The sequence below is a fragment of the Aaosphaeria arxii genome, assembly GCF_010015735.1.
Source record: "Aaosphaeria arxii CBS 175.79 unplaced genomic scaffold BU24scaffold_10, whole genome shotgun sequence".
NCBI lineage: Eukaryota > Fungi > Ascomycota > Dothideomycetes > Pleosporales > Aaosphaeria > Aaosphaeria arxii.
Genome location: NW_022983483.1, coordinates 1,037,887 through 1,052,445, shown reverse-complemented (window position 1 = coordinate 1,052,445; position 14,559 = coordinate 1,037,887). Strand labels below are relative to the sequence as shown.

The following is a 14,559-nucleotide window of genomic DNA, read 5'->3' as shown; positions in this document are numbered from 1 at the left end:
ACTTGGGGTGAGAGATGGCGATAGATGAAAGGATAAAAAGAACACCGTCGTATGGATGGATATAGTACATGAGAAGGAAATGACCATATCAGCCAGAAATTAGAAGTAATCGTCTTTGCCGTCGTAATGGACATTGGAAATGTTAACGCTATGATAAAACCCCTTCCCTCTTAACCAAGTTTTGCTTTTCATTCTTTTGTTCAATTCATGCTCATGAGAAGACGACATACGGTCTAGAAACCGCCAAAGCCGTCTGATTCAGGCTCGTCGAAGTGACTGTCGTCGGTGAGATCAGCATCACTCGAGATGCCGGCCAGCGCTCGCAGCTCTGCACCGCTGAGCGGACTGCCAAAGCCAATAGACAGCTGGTCATCGTGGTCCGCCTTCGCGCTGTGGTAGCTCCAGCTGTATCCGATGTCTGAGAGGGCATGGGGCTCATTGGGGGAGCCAACATGGCACATGACCTTCATGAGCTCGACGCCGACGACGGCCTCGCTCTGCTCGACATCCATGCCGGAGTCACGGCGCATGTGCGAGGGGAGGCGGATCTTGGGATCCGAGGCGTTCTTAGCCTCGGCTACGGTTCCGTCCTGCAGGACTGCGCGCTTGAAGGTTGGGTTCCTGAGCTTCTGGATGCCGACGACGTAGTACAGTGGTTGGTTCTGCTGGCCCATCTTCCGGAGGAATCGCCGGGCAGAGGGATCTTGTCGTAGTGCGTCGAAGGAGGCGGATGGGCTGGTAACGGAGGAGTACTCTGCCTCGTCGGCTTGCACCATGAGGAGGTGGCTGTCCAGGGTAGAGAGATCCCCTGAGATGCTGGAGATGAAGTGGCCCTCGTGGTCGTGAGTGACTACATCTCTGTACTGTGCTTGGATCTCGGGTTTCCGGAGAGCAGGAGTGGATGTGCTGGTGAAGGATGTTGATGATGGGTCCAGGGGGTCGACGAGCAATTGACCCAAGGCCAAGGTGTTTGGTGCCAGAGGCGTAGGAAGAAGCACGAGACCAGGCATGGTGAATGATATTTGCGTGTGATGGGAACGGGGATTGTTGGGTTGTGATTTCTAGCTGGACAGCTGAGGCAAGTTATATATCTACCTTCCATGACTACAAATCATGGCCTAATGCAACCGGATGCCGGAAAACAGTAAGAGCAGGCACCGGCCGGTCGCTTGGTCTCCCGCATCAAAATCTCCATAATAGACGCGTACATGGACTGGAGTTCCAGGTGGCACTACTCACATCATGATCAGGCGAGTCGGCCGGAGGGAATCTAGTCTGATCGATGGAGGTGGGGAGGATCGGCAGATGCTTGGCTCTCAGGACACAGGAACATGCACGAGAGCAATTTACTGCAGACGACAAAGGGAGGGTGGCATCGGTTGTCGCCGGTCGACGTTGACGGAATTGCCTGCACATGGCGAGCTGTTCCGGGATTGGGATTGCAGGAGGTGTCGCAGAGTGTCGTCTAGTAGTCAGTGGTTAGTGGTTGGGGGTGGGAGTCGTGGAAAAATGGTCGTCGCCAGCGTGAATGGGAGGTCCCGATTCCACCCGGACTCACACGAGACGCGTTGCCACATTGGGATCCCGGAATTCCTGCGACTGCAACTGTCGATGTTTGTAGGGAAGAATATAATTGGAGACCAACAAATGTATAAAGTAGTAACTGTAGTAGGTGGTGGGTGGTGGATGGGTGTGTGTGCCTGGCATGTACATTTTACATACATGCATACCTACTTTGGTAGTGCAAATGGCGGGGGAAATGCCCTGAGATCGAATGATGTCGCGCGTTCAAGGCCCAGACTGGGTTTCGATTGCTCCACACAAGAACAAGATCATTGAACATATCTTATCAACTTATCACTCTATCATTGACGACCCCGCAGATATGAGGCATATCTTGTTTTCATTTTTGCCTCTCGTGTTCTTTTTTGTTTGTTCGTTTCATGCGGTGGAATCAGAACGCTGACCAGCTGGACTCGTGATATGGGCGACAATCGGTACAAATCCTTTCACAGTGCATAAATCTTGCAGCGTACTACCCATGATGAGGTTGCGTGACTGGAGAGCCTTTCTATCTTCTCTCGCAAAGCAGAAGCTTAACGATTAATGGCACAGGTGCAAGAGATAGAGAGATGGAGAGACTTGTATGAGAGGACGTCCAGGCGGTGAGCGAGGTCACCAATTCCGGGTACTGCAGGTGCGGTAAATTCAGCGGTGTCGAGTCATGCAGTCGAAAACAGAGCATGTCTTTCCAGACCTACGAGTACTGTGCACTCTATGACGAAATGTTTTGGGTTTTGCACTGGATGATTTATGGCATCTGTGTCATCCGGTCTGTGTAGGTAGGTAGTTATGTCTGTCTACCTACCTAATTTTAGGTTGGGTTAGTGGGGTCCTCAGGATGAGATCATACTCCTCGTAAAATGGCCACAGTCGAAAAGAAAAGACAGAGAATTCCATCATGATGGCAATTCAATCAAAGTGTTTTCTGGTGAGGATTATTATTAAACGAGGGATCGCTTCAGGGTTTTGGACTGTACTGTTTAGAAGAGTGCCACTGCTGGCTGACTGAGACTGATGAAGAGAGCTGACAACAGACGGAGACTGAATTAAGAGATCTTAGCACTCGGTTAGTAGCTGATCTGCCGTACCGTAAGAGGCTTAGCTCTGTCCAATACGGTTTAGTCTTGCCTTTCGTCCTCAACTCCACCAATCACAATCGATGTATCCCCAGAGGGTAACCCTGGACGAAGGGGGGATGAGGTAAGCAGACTATCTGCATGTGATTGACGACATTCAACAGCAAGCACAGAGACAGTCACAGTCCAGGCGACGACTACTAAGCAGCATTGGACAGTTGCCTCTCTCTCTGTCAATCGCAACTCGGCCTTAGTCTCGCAATCGTCCCGGCCACCGTGTCTTGCTCTCCAATAATGACGCTGCTCAATTCCTGCCGAAAGATGGGTGCTGTAAGGCCCGACTGCCCCAAACACCCCCGCCGACGGCAGCTCCGGGAAGCAAGACAAGCTCATTGAACTAAATCCTACTCTGCCACCGCGGCACACGATACACTTCTTGTCTACCTAATTGCTACACCTCTTTTCCTCTCTCTTGCTCCTCACACAATACCATCAGTACCCCTGGGCCTGATGTTGCTCTGATCCCATCCAGTCACAACCCATTCGCAGCCCCCGTCCGCACTACTCTTCACCGGCCATGGCGGATTCGACGACCCAATCCGCGACCCCTCGAACAGGCCGCCAGACTGCCCTCGCAGAGATCCAGTTCACGTCCCTTACCGATACCGACCTCACATCCTCTGAAGGTGACGAGACACCGGACGAGAAGGAGTTTCAGTTGGATTCCGTCCAATCGGCTATTGGGGTCAGTATCGGAGAACAGCAGAGGTATCTGATCTCTCCAAAAACACCCGCTGCAGAAAAGGCGGCCGCTCTGGACGAAATCGATGGCGGCGCATTCTTTGGCAGCTGGTCGCAATCTCAGGAGGCCGTTAATGAACAGGACGTTACGCCCCAAGCCAATGCGGTACACGTCAAGGGCACGGCAGAGAATGCTTCGTTAGAGGAACCCGTTCTCACAAAGCACGATTCGCCCATACAAATACCCTCCCCAGAACGAACCAGGCCAAGGGTGCAAATAGCGGAGGAGCCTGATCATAGAGGAATACTGAGAGACAGTTTCAGTGGAGGCTCGCGGAGACGGGCGATGTCTGGTGGATCTACAAGCGAAACGCTGAAGAAGTACCTCACGTTCAACTTACCATCCATGTCTAAATCGCCCTACTTCTTCAACTTCTCTCTTTCGAGTTTCTCTGGTTCGTCTAAAGAAGGCAGCCGTAGTCACTCCCCTGCAGTTTTGCAGCGCAAGCGGGTTGCTTCTCTACCTCTAAAGAACCCATATGGGAGCATTCCCCAGCGCGATGGAACCTCGTCATCAAAAGAGGTGGATCCAAAACATCGATTAATGCACCCCGCCACAGCTCCACTACCGCATCACCAAACCGGATCCAAACCACCATTAAGTACCGGCCGCTCTCATGAAACAGTGCCACCAGTTGGCCGACCCGCACCTCAGCTTCGCAGATCTAATTCTGAAGGCTCCCTCGCAGTATATCGAAGCCTCTCGCTTGTCTCGTCTCTCGGTGACGATTCGCGATTCGAGAATGTAACAAACCACGCCAATAGTCGTCTCAGGGCAATCAAAGACAGTTGGCAAGATTCTACTTTTAAGCTTCCCAGCCTGCCTACGCTACCAAACTTCGGCCTTGGTTCCAAGGAAGATGTCTCCAGAGTCAAAAGTCTTCCGCGAGAACCCAACGATAGTCGTGCTAGTTTTAGCAATGCTAGTAGGGCAAGTTTCTTTTCTGGTAGCTCGAACCGGGCGAAAGACTCATCAACGAATCTTCCGGGGACAGCCTCAGGCCCAGCAGCCACGCATCCACTTTTCACCAAGGCGACACAGGAATTGACAGGTGACTTGGTCATTCTGGGTGGCTACCGAGGTTCGATACTCCGCTCAGCCCAAGCACCTAATCGTCAATTGTGGGTACCCATAAAGGTCGGGTTGAACCTTCGAAAGGTCGACCTAGAGGTCGGTCTTAACCCGGAGGACGAGGAAACTGAGGAAGAACGCATTATTCCTGCAGGAATGCTCACGCACATTGGCCCTGTGGATATTGCCCGGCGACTTTTCAAGAGACTTCAAGCTTCAGAAAACGCACAAAATGGAAGTCTCAGGGTTCATAACTATGGCTATGACTGGAGACTTTCCCCACATTTACTCAGTCGTCGCATGATCAAGTATCTGGAATCGCTACCGTGCAACCAACCTGGTGTTCCTCCCGAAAAGCGTGGTGCCACCGTCATTGCGCATTCACTTGGAGGACTTATCACGAGACATGCAGTCAACCAACGCCCAGATCTCTTTGCGGGCGTGATATATGCAGGAGTACCCCAAGATTGTATCAACATCCTGGGCCCACTTCGCTGTGGCGATGCGGTGCTGCTTTCATCGCGCGTCCTGACAGCACAAGTGAATTTCACTATACGAACCTCGTATGCTTTACTACCACTGGATGGCAAGGGGTTCATTGATAAGAAGACGAAGGAAGACTACATAGTCGATTTCTTTGACATCAACACATGGAAGGAGCTCCGCCTTTCGCCATGCATTGCACCAGCTCTACCAGCTCTCCAACAAGGCCATAATCTGCAACCACTGACAAGTGTTAGCGGACTGTTCAACGCCATGTCATCTGCCCTACCAACCAAGCGGAGATCAATCGCCCTAAAAGAAGGTGTTGACCTCAACGTCCTCTCGCAAGAAGACTCTTCTGCGCCATCTATTTCCTCACCGACCGCATCAAATCCAGCGCAATCAACGCTTAGCGCAGCCCAAGATGCATTTACAAACGCCACCAACATCGCTGCCGAAGGCACTGCGCAAGTGTCTGGCGTGACTCCTCATATCACGACTGCCCTCCCCTCCACTTCCAACAGCCTGGATACGCCCACAAGTCCGACGAGCGCCGCAACTGCCGTCACCATTCCCTACGACAAGGCCGTGGAGTACCTGACCCGAACCCTAGCTGAGGTAAAGCAGTTCAAGCTCGAACTTGCCCACCGACCGGAGCACACAGAAGCGAACCGCTACCCACCGATCGCTCTGATGTACGGCAAGTCGATACCAACCGTCTATGGCGCAAAGGTCGACGGCATCGAAGGCGCCAAGCGGACCGACGCATACGACGACCTCGCCTTCGCAAGCGGCGATGGCGTCGTCCTCGCCCGCGCCTCCCAAGTCCCGAAGGGATACTCCGTCGTCAGGGGCGGCGTCGTGAGTTCGGACCGCGGCCACATCACGCTCCTCGGCGACCTCGAGGCCGTGGGAAGGTGTCTCAGTGCCGTCGTCGGCGCGAGACAAAAGGGAGTCGGTCTAGGACAAAAACGCGAGACTGTACCCGACGATGGGACATGCGGCGCAAAGGCGAACAAAGCGGCCTTTGGCTTGGGCATGGACGCATTGGACGAGTGTCCTACGCAACCTCCCACCGATACGTGAATCCCGGCGCGAAATCTAGGACCGTTGTGTAATTTTCGTTAGGTTAGAGCTTTCATTCGCATGGAGCTGTAGGGATGATGTTTTGTTTTGTTTGAATGATTGATTGAGCGTTCACGCTTCGACGTTTTCCTTTTCGTCATAGGGGGATTTTCATCTTTGTCGTTAGAAATACCATACATCCATCTGCTAGATTCTCGTAGCACACGCGGCGGCAGATAGTGAAATGCATACTTGTTGGATCTTTGTTGCAATTTAACTTGTTTGTATTGGTGCGTACGTGCGTCTTCGGTGCTTTCAGCTACTGTGCCGAGTGAACGAAGCGTGACTACCTATGTACTTGTGACTACCTAGGGAAGGGGTATACAATCCAAATTTGGACTTTTCCTGTTTCCTTCCTCTCCTGTCGATTGATGTTGCGGGAATACGAATCTGGAGTTCGTGTTCCGGTGCGGACAAGACGATCTGGCCAATTGCCCGTTATATTTTCTGGGTTGAAAGGCGAGTTCGTTGCCATGCGATGTGCGATGTCCGGCCATCATAACAATGATGGCTGCATAACGGCATCTTCCATCTCTCACGGCTTCTTTTGCGGATTGTGTACCCACGAGCGGGTGGTTAGGACCGCATCATCGAAGCGAATTAGCGTTCGTTGGCGAGTCTTGCTGGCTGTTGGATGGGACCTTGTTTTCAGTACCAAATCCCCGCTCTACCACCTGCCGCGTCCCCGTCCTCGACCTCCCCCACCACCACCGCCGCCGCCGCGCGGCCAAAAGCCCTCACGATCACGCTCTCTCTCCGGCGGCGCCTCTCCGCGTCTCCACTCCCCAGACGGCACTCCGCCAGCCCTCCTGTCGTCGAATCTCCCGCCTCCTCTTCCGCCCCGTCCCCCAAATGCATAGTCCCCCCTACCACCTCCAAACCCATTCTCCCTCCCACCGCGTCCACCATACCCATCCCTAGGCGGAGGACCCCTATCCCTAGGCCCAGTCGGCGGCGGCGGCGGCGGCGCGGCGACCGAACCATCAGGGCCCGGCGGCAGAATGGCCACGGAGACGTAATCGCCAATAACGAACTTCGCGTCGCCGAGCGTCTTCTCCAACTCCCCTCTCAACTGCTTCAGCGCCTCTTTCACGGTCGCGGCGTCCGCTTCGCCCGTCATTGGCGTATCTTGATCATCGAGAGACGGGTCGTCGTGCGGCACCGCGCCCACTACGACACTCCCGAGGTCTCGCGATATGTAGCGTGGTGTTGAGCCCGGGCGCGACGGACCCTGCAGGTCGGCGTACACGAGGCGGAAGGCGATGCGCGTGCCGGCGTACTCGGCGGGGAGGAGCGTGGGGAGTGCGGTGAGGAGGAGGTGGGAGAGTTCGGAGAGGGAGCAGGTGGGCCAGGTGTAGATTTGGAGGTGTGGTGGTAGGCGTGGGGAGGTGAAGTCTTCGAGGCTGGTGAGGGAGGATCGGGGTCAGTACGTCGGATTGTTTGCTTGCTCGTGATGGGATGGCTGGGTATGCGTTGATTTGACAGAAGAGCGTGAAAGAGAAAGTTGTTGTAGGATGTTTGGGAGATGTTGATTTTGGGGAACCTACCGGTGGAATGTGCCATTCTTATAGAAAAGTCGCAACAAGAACGGCGTCGTTGTTTGACGATCGACCTTCGTGGGATCAGACATTATGGATCCTCAATTGAAAACTTCGGCTAGGCGGTGCGCGTGGATGTTCCGATCGGATTCAGTACAGTGGTTTGAGCGTGATGATTAGAGAGACTGCTGCATTAACAAATTGAAGAAGACGTTTAAACAAAGCTACCTTTGGAGCTCAATGGAGCTCAGGCGGGCCTCGGCACGGAGTTATATTCATCCGCCATCGCGGTCAAGACTCCATGCGCAACCAGTGAATGACAACGACAAGTATAATACACCGCAAAACACCTAACACAAACCGCCAGCATGGACTTTGCAAAGTTAATGTCAGCGCAAATTAATAAGGCGAAAGCCACTGCACCTCCAGGAGCTGACGACAAAAAGTACCTCAAACGCTCGGAAGTCGAAGCACGACGGCAAGCCGAATATGAAGCCGAGCAGGAGGCCGAGGAACGGAAACGACAGGAGCGGCTAGACAGGAAGCGGAAAGCGGAGGATGAAGAGGCCGCTCGAGAGGCTGATCGCAGAGAAAAGCGCAGGCGCATGGCCGAAGAGAGCAAACGGCGACGAGAAGAGGAGGAGGAAGAGGAAGAGCGTCGCCGGCGCAAGCGGTTAGGTCTCCCAGATCTTCCGCCTAAGAAACGAGAAGGCGAAGACGACGGCACCCCTGTGCCAGAGGACGAAGATATGGATGAGCAGGAGCTTGTCGACAAACTACGAGCACTCAGCGAGCCCGTCCAGCTATTCGGCGAAACACATAAATTGAAACTCAAACGCTACAAGAAACGGATCGGTGCCGATAAACTCGCGGCTATAATGACCGACGGGCCTATTCCAACAACGTTGCAGCTTGTGCCCGAGAAAGACATGAAGGTTTCGCGCAAGATTCCAGACGACAAGGAAGGACGAGAATTCCTTTTCCGCCAATTGGCTAGCTATTTTACGATGGTCCTGAAGGAATGGGACAACACAATGGCGCGCCGTTCCGAAGATATCAAAACCAGTTATCAAGGAAAACAGGCATACGGCGCCATGGTTCAAGCACGCGAGAACATGCGACCGCTGTTCAAGAAGTTGGAGACGTTTGACGTGGAGGATGGAATTCTCGAGCCAGTCGTTCAGATTGTGCTAGCAGCACAGGAGAGACGGTATGTCGATGCAAACGACGGATATCTCAAACTCAGTATTGGTAATGCGGCTTGGCCCATCGGAGTTACCATGGTTGGCATCCACGAGCGTTCAGCACGCGAGAAGCTACACGAGAGTGACAAGAATGCGGCGCATATTATGAGCGATGAAATTACTAGGAAGTACTTACAAAGTATCAAGAGGTGTCTAAGTTTTGCGCAGACACGATGGCCTCCCACTGATCAATTGCAGCTAATGGGCTGATTAGGTTACCATTCACATGAAGAAAGCTAGATCACTGTATAATTAGCACTCTGTAACAAATTGATCAATGGCATCTGGAAAAAAAAACTCTTAGATGGTCGATTATTGCCAAATTCGCGTCGAAAACTTGCGGTCACAACCTTTGAACCAAAGCGGGGCAAAAGTTACGCGTAGTCCCGTGCGCCAACACTGCTGAATTGACCTCATCGATATCTCAACCCCTCCACCCAATCATCGCCTTCCTCTTTCGACCATTGAAAGAGTCTGATATCTTGTGGTTGTGTCTTACTATTGAACTCTGTCTTTTCCTTTCGTTCAGACTTGGTCTTCTCTCGGTTCAGCCATCCCACCATGCGCGAAATAGTAACGCTCCAATTCGGGCAGCAGAGTAATTATCTTGGCACACATTTTTGGAATACACAGGTACGAGTCGCAATGTCGGATATTTGCTTCCAATGTTATTTTTTAAAGGAATTGATAACAGTATGAACTACAAGATAATCAATTTGGCATTGTTTTGGCCTTTGCCTCGGTTGTGGGCTAATTTTCAAGTTCTTGCTTCCTTCCATCATTAAGTTTTTGCCTCGCGAATTCAGCAGAGTTCCTGAGATGATATCGTTGATTATTTGAACCACCCCCTAACAAGTTCCAAGGAGTCATACTTTACATATCCACCCGAGCCGGAGTCACCGATCAATCATGATATCCTCTTCAGGCCAGGAGTTGCCCCAGATGGATCAGACACATTCACGCCAAGAACGCTCATATATGACCTCAAAGGAGGCTTCGGAAGCATGAGGAAGATTAATGCTTTGTATGAGCCTGAAGACGACGGACTATCTGGAGCGTCTGCAGTATGGTATGTTAACTATACGATTACACATTTTGCGCCTCACTTATCATTGCCAGGCGCTCTAAGCCTGTGATACATCGTTCGGAACCAATCCCCGAGAGCACTTATCAAACGAATCTATCTGCCGACCTTCCTGCACCAACTCTGACACCCGAAACCGTGAAATACTGGTCAGATTATACTCGAGTCTTCTACCATCCAAAGTCATTGCAACAGCTTTCTGACTTTGACGTCAACGACAAACTGTTGCCCTTCGAAAGCTACGATGTGGGATTCGATCTATTTGAGAAACTGGAGCGGGAGATAGACCTAGTTGATGCAGATCTGAGACCGTTCATTGAAGAATGTGACGGGTTGCAAGGTATACAGATCATGACTGGAATCGACGGGGCATGGGGAGGGTGGACCTCAGGCTGGCTCGAAAGGTTACGAGACGAGTATGGCAAGAAGAGCATTTGGGTCTGGGGTCTTGGGGATCAAGGTGCAAACACAGCATACCCAAGAGCAAGTTGACACAGATTTCAACATTGATCGGATACTAATGCGACATAGGAGAAAAGGATGCAGCAGCTCTCGAACTCAGCACGATCTTTGAGCGTGTTCGCGGAACAAGCGTCGGTCTACGTTCCAATGGCAAATGCTCCATCAAAGTCACCGTCCTACATCGAATATCAAGCGAATTCTTCGTGGCACGTGGGCGCTATGCAAGCCATCGCCTTAGAAAGCATGACAATATCTTCTCGATTGAGAGCTTCCCATGACGGCCGAGGGACTCTTCAGGACCTGGAAGACACAATCAACAGCACCGGACAACGACGAATCGCAAAATTAGGATTCAGCATTGCAGACCCAGACGTGTTATCAGAGAAAGTTTCAACACTTTCCCTGGAGGCGGAAAAGACGGGAAGCATGGAGCCGAGGCGATACAGCGAGGATGATGGTGAAGATGACCAGCTAACCTCATTCGATATGGATATGTTCACGTTGAGCTACCGTGCGGCTACCGTCAAATCACGCAAGCAGGAACATACATTCGGGCGAGTGGAGAGTGCCCGAGGAGAGTGGACTGTTCCTGGAGTCGAGCCCTCACGGGATCCTCGCGATAGGTTCAACGACGGACCAGCAGTACAAAGGTATGTCGTCACTTCTTGCTTGATCGCGAAACATTGCCGAGATTCTTCGTGCTGCCATGTTTGTCTAGACATGGGCAACATTACCGTCGGTGCTAGCTTACATTGTTGCATCATAATCGTGGAACGACAATACGAAAGACCCACCTTCATCTCCACACGAAAAAGCAGATCACTGTTTCTTTCCGCGACCAACTTGCTAATGCCATGTGTTTTGCTAGTTACAACGCCCCGCTGCTCTTCCCAGTCCTTGACAGCTACCCGGCAATTTTCAATGTCGGAAAGGGCCATACACAAAAGCTTGCGGTGCATGCTGGCCTCACAACCAGCACAGCTGTCGCAGAGCAGGTGAGAACCGTGGAACAGCTTATGAGACGAATGCATGGGATCCAAGAGCGCGAGGATCTATGCAACAGACTACAAATCATCGCAGAGCAATACGATGAGGGATGGGACAGTGGCAGCGAAGGCGACGATGATTGAGCAGAGCTTCCAGGGGGGATGCATGACTCCCCCCAGCATCGTTGTTCGGCATCAATAAATGCAGTGGCGGCCTTTCGACTGTGTGCCTGTTTGTCTGCGAATGACAGACCAACAACAGTCTCTGTTGAACGTACCCTCGTAGCAGGGCATGGAATAATGGATCAGGCCCCTCTCGGGCTTGAGTGGTTAGTAACAGGCGTATCCATGGCGGCTTGCATGCAACAAGAGGGACTATCGATAAGACCGACGGCATCTATACCGAAAAGGAAATGTCAATACTTTTCTCCACATCCAAGCATCTTGCATCCATCGTGGTCCATGTGCGACGAAACCGGTTTCCTCATTCGAGGAGAATAATGAGAATTCTCGTACTCTTCTATTTGTACATATCATCAGCATACTCCGTAGTCACGCGAGTAAATTGAGGCGCGACGCTGCTTTCTCTACTGGACCCGAGTCGACTGGTCACTCACCATAGCTTTGCTTTTTGTTCATAACACACTACACCTTGTCATTAACAATCTACTTAGTCGTCGCGCTGAAGTTTTGTTGATTCCGCCGGCCAAATTTAGGTTCGCATGGCCCGTCGCCCTCCCTCTGTTAACCACCTTGACTGGACGCCGGAATGCCTGTTCCGTGTCGTGCCGCATGGGCCGTTAGCCAACGACTTTGCTTGGGAGGCGGCAACCGATGCGGGGAGAAACGCCATTGCAAAGATCAGCTCAGCAGCCCAGGACGCCTTCAACTCAACATAATGGTCCCGCGGTAAGGCCAGGCCAAGGCGCGATGACAATGGTGTATTAAACAGGCGCAAGTCGGATTCCCTCGCTGCTGACGCTGTTTGTTACTTTATGTACCCATCCCAGGGGCCCGCGAATCAAGTCGTGGACTACTCCGGAGTGATGTGAGAATTGAGGTCCCAAGAACTTAGCTCGCTACAGTCGCTAGAGCACGCGTGGGGATTCGGAAGCTTTTGTACTAAACGCAAGTGTAATTCATAGCCAGCTCTCTCTTGCGAACCGGTCGTCCTCCGTCGAGCACATGAATCATAGTTATAGTATTACACCAGCGCATCGTTACGCAGCGGCTGCAGGAACAAACAGCTACCACATGGTTCAAGTGTGATCTGGATCATTCACAGTGCCGGTTGCTCGAGAAACACTGGCACGAGGCAGTAAGAACACAGTAGTGCTGACTTGGAGGACCTAACACATAGTGATATCATGATAAACAGGCTAGGCAAAGGTTGTAAGCGAACACTGGGTCCGCCTTGACGAGCCTCGCGACTGCACTGCTACATACAGTATGCCCCAGCAACATTTCTTTCATCCTCGATCAATCGAAGCTATTCCTTGGGAGCGCTGAGATTCGTTCCGCTCCTACCAGTAAACAGTTGCTTCTGCGGGGCCGCACCCATGCGGAAACCAACCAAGTTTCCCGTCCTCCGACCAGTCATTAAGAAAGGTACCCAAAATTTCGCAAGGCTTAAGGGCACAACATGGGGACATTGCTCGTATTGCAAACCGAGCTTCTGACTCGTTAAGCGAACTGGGATAGGCTAGTCGTCATTGGAATCCGCTTGCCGCCTCTGTTGTAACATCATCATAGACAATGTGGATTGCGCGAAGCAATGATCAGCCTCGCTGAGTGCCACTCAGTGATCGACGGTGCCTATATTTGGCTCCACCGTTTTTGCTGGCACCAGTCGACGTCGGACCAGTAGCCGGGGTAACTGAAGTCTTGTCTGTTTCCCTCCAACCATCAGAACTAACTTCTACCTAAGGCTCTACGCCCGATAACGGATTTCTTTACAAAGCGGTCCTCTTACTGGCAGATAGACATGGCCGGCTCTCTGGGCAAAGCAACCGTTGACTACTGAGTAGTGCCCTTCCACGCCGTGTCCCTACCATGGCTCTCGAAGTTTCACGATTTTGGATCGAATGCGAGCTCAGCAGGCATGGTGGAATTGCCTTGTTGATAAATGAAGTCTTATTCTTACGAGTAAGATACTATGCAGAAACATCATGTAAACCCTATTGACTTGAACAAAAACAACAAAAAGAAGGCTGAAAAGGAGGAGGGGGCGGGCAACACAACGGCCAACATCCCAGTAACCTCATGCAAGCCGCACGCATGGCATCATCCAAGTGGCTCGCTCCAAGTATTGCCTCTTTAGCGTTGCCCAGTTACTGGGATGCTATGCTACCATATCCCAAGCCCTCAACTATCGATTATCACAATCTTCGGCTCATCCATACGAGAACCTTCTCCATGCGGCCGCTCCAACCTCCCCCGAAAGCAACAAGTCCCTGTCTCCATCCACAATCATGGCACCCAAGCTCACCTTGGCAGATGTAACGACTTTCGACCATCATGCCTGACCCAAGGTTAGGCCCCGAGTATCGAGATGATGGTTGGAAGGTACCCGCCTGTTTCCCCACCGCTCGATATGTTTAATAGGAGGATGCCCCAGCCATCCGTAGGACTCAGGCTTCTCAACTGTGCATCACATCAGGAAGTTGGCCAGCGTTCTCAAGTTTAAAGACTCAGTGACTCTCTCGCTACGGTCACTGTTGCTGCATTCGTTTGCAACACTCGCTCCCACGTCTTCACGGCACTGTTTGCTTTCACGTCAATTCGTTTCGACTGGACTGAGACAGAATGAAGTACGCACTCTCGCTTCTCGCCCTTTTGGGCACCGCTTCGGCGGGAGGATATGTCAATACTCCTCCTGAGTACCCAGCATCAACTCCCACTCCTGGATACCCTCAGCCTCCTGCTCCAAGCTCCAAGTACCCTGGACCTCCTCCCAGCAAGTCGGAGTATCCTCATCCTCCACCCAGCTCCAAGTACCCTGAACCTCCTCCCAACTCCAAGTATCCTCAACCTCCTCCCAGCAAGTCGGAGTATCCTCACCCTCCTCCAAGCTCGAAATATCCTCAACCTCCTCCCAGCAAGTCGGAGTACCCTCATCCTCCACC

General features: G+C 52.1%; 5 protein-coding genes across 5 annotated transcripts; 4 read left to right on the top strand and 1 right to left on the bottom strand.

Moving 5' to 3' along the window:
* Positions 1-233: 233 nt before the first annotated feature.
* On the bottom strand, positions 234-1,010 carry BU24DRAFT_496225 (uncharacterized protein; the record flags this gene model as incomplete). The annotated part of the gene is made up of 1 exon (XM_033534184.1): positions 234-1,010. The coding sequence occupies one exon, from the start codon at positions 1,008-1,010 to the stop codon at positions 234-236; it is 777 nt and encodes a 258-aa protein (XP_033379442.1).
* A 116-nt stretch (positions 1,011-1,126) lies between these two features.
* On the top strand, positions 1,127-2,260 carry BU24DRAFT_53101 (uncharacterized protein). The gene has a single exon (XM_033534363.1). It carries the CDS (start codon positions 1,243-1,245, stop codon positions 1,837-1,839), a length of 597 nt encoding a protein of 198 aa, XP_033379441.1. The 5' UTR covers positions 1,127-1,242; the 3' UTR covers positions 1,840-2,260.
* Positions 2,261-3,216: 956 nt separating this feature from the next.
* BU24DRAFT_377942 (uncharacterized protein) lies at positions 3,217-6,330 on the top strand (the record flags this gene model as incomplete). The annotated part of the gene is made up of 2 exons (XM_033524656.1): positions 3,217-5,317; positions 5,414-6,330. The coding sequence occupies 2 exons, from the start codon at positions 3,217-3,219 to the stop codon at positions 6,079-6,081; spliced, it is 2,769 nt and encodes a 922-aa protein (XP_033379440.1). The 3' UTR covers positions 6,082-6,330.
* Positions 6,331-7,382: 1,052 nt separating this feature from the next.
* BU24DRAFT_436389 (uncharacterized protein) lies at positions 7,383-9,112 on the top strand (the record flags this gene model as incomplete). The annotated part of the gene is made up of 2 exons (XM_033530153.1): positions 7,383-7,463; positions 8,105-9,112. 2 exons carry the CDS (start codon positions 7,383-7,385, stop codon positions 9,110-9,112), a joined length of 1,089 nt encoding a protein of 362 aa, XP_033379439.1.
* A 397-nt stretch (positions 9,113-9,509) lies between these two features.
* On the top strand, positions 9,510-11,694 carry BU24DRAFT_52985 (tubulin nucleotide-binding domain-like protein). Its single transcript, XM_033534362.1, has 4 exons — positions 9,510-9,971; positions 10,022-10,469; positions 10,518-11,098; positions 11,317-11,694. The coding sequence occupies exons 1-4, from the start codon at positions 9,907-9,909 to the stop codon at positions 11,576-11,578; spliced, it is 1,356 nt and encodes a 451-aa protein (XP_033379438.1). The 5' UTR covers positions 9,510-9,906; the 3' UTR covers positions 11,579-11,694.
* Positions 11,695-14,559: the final 2,865 nt, after the last annotated feature.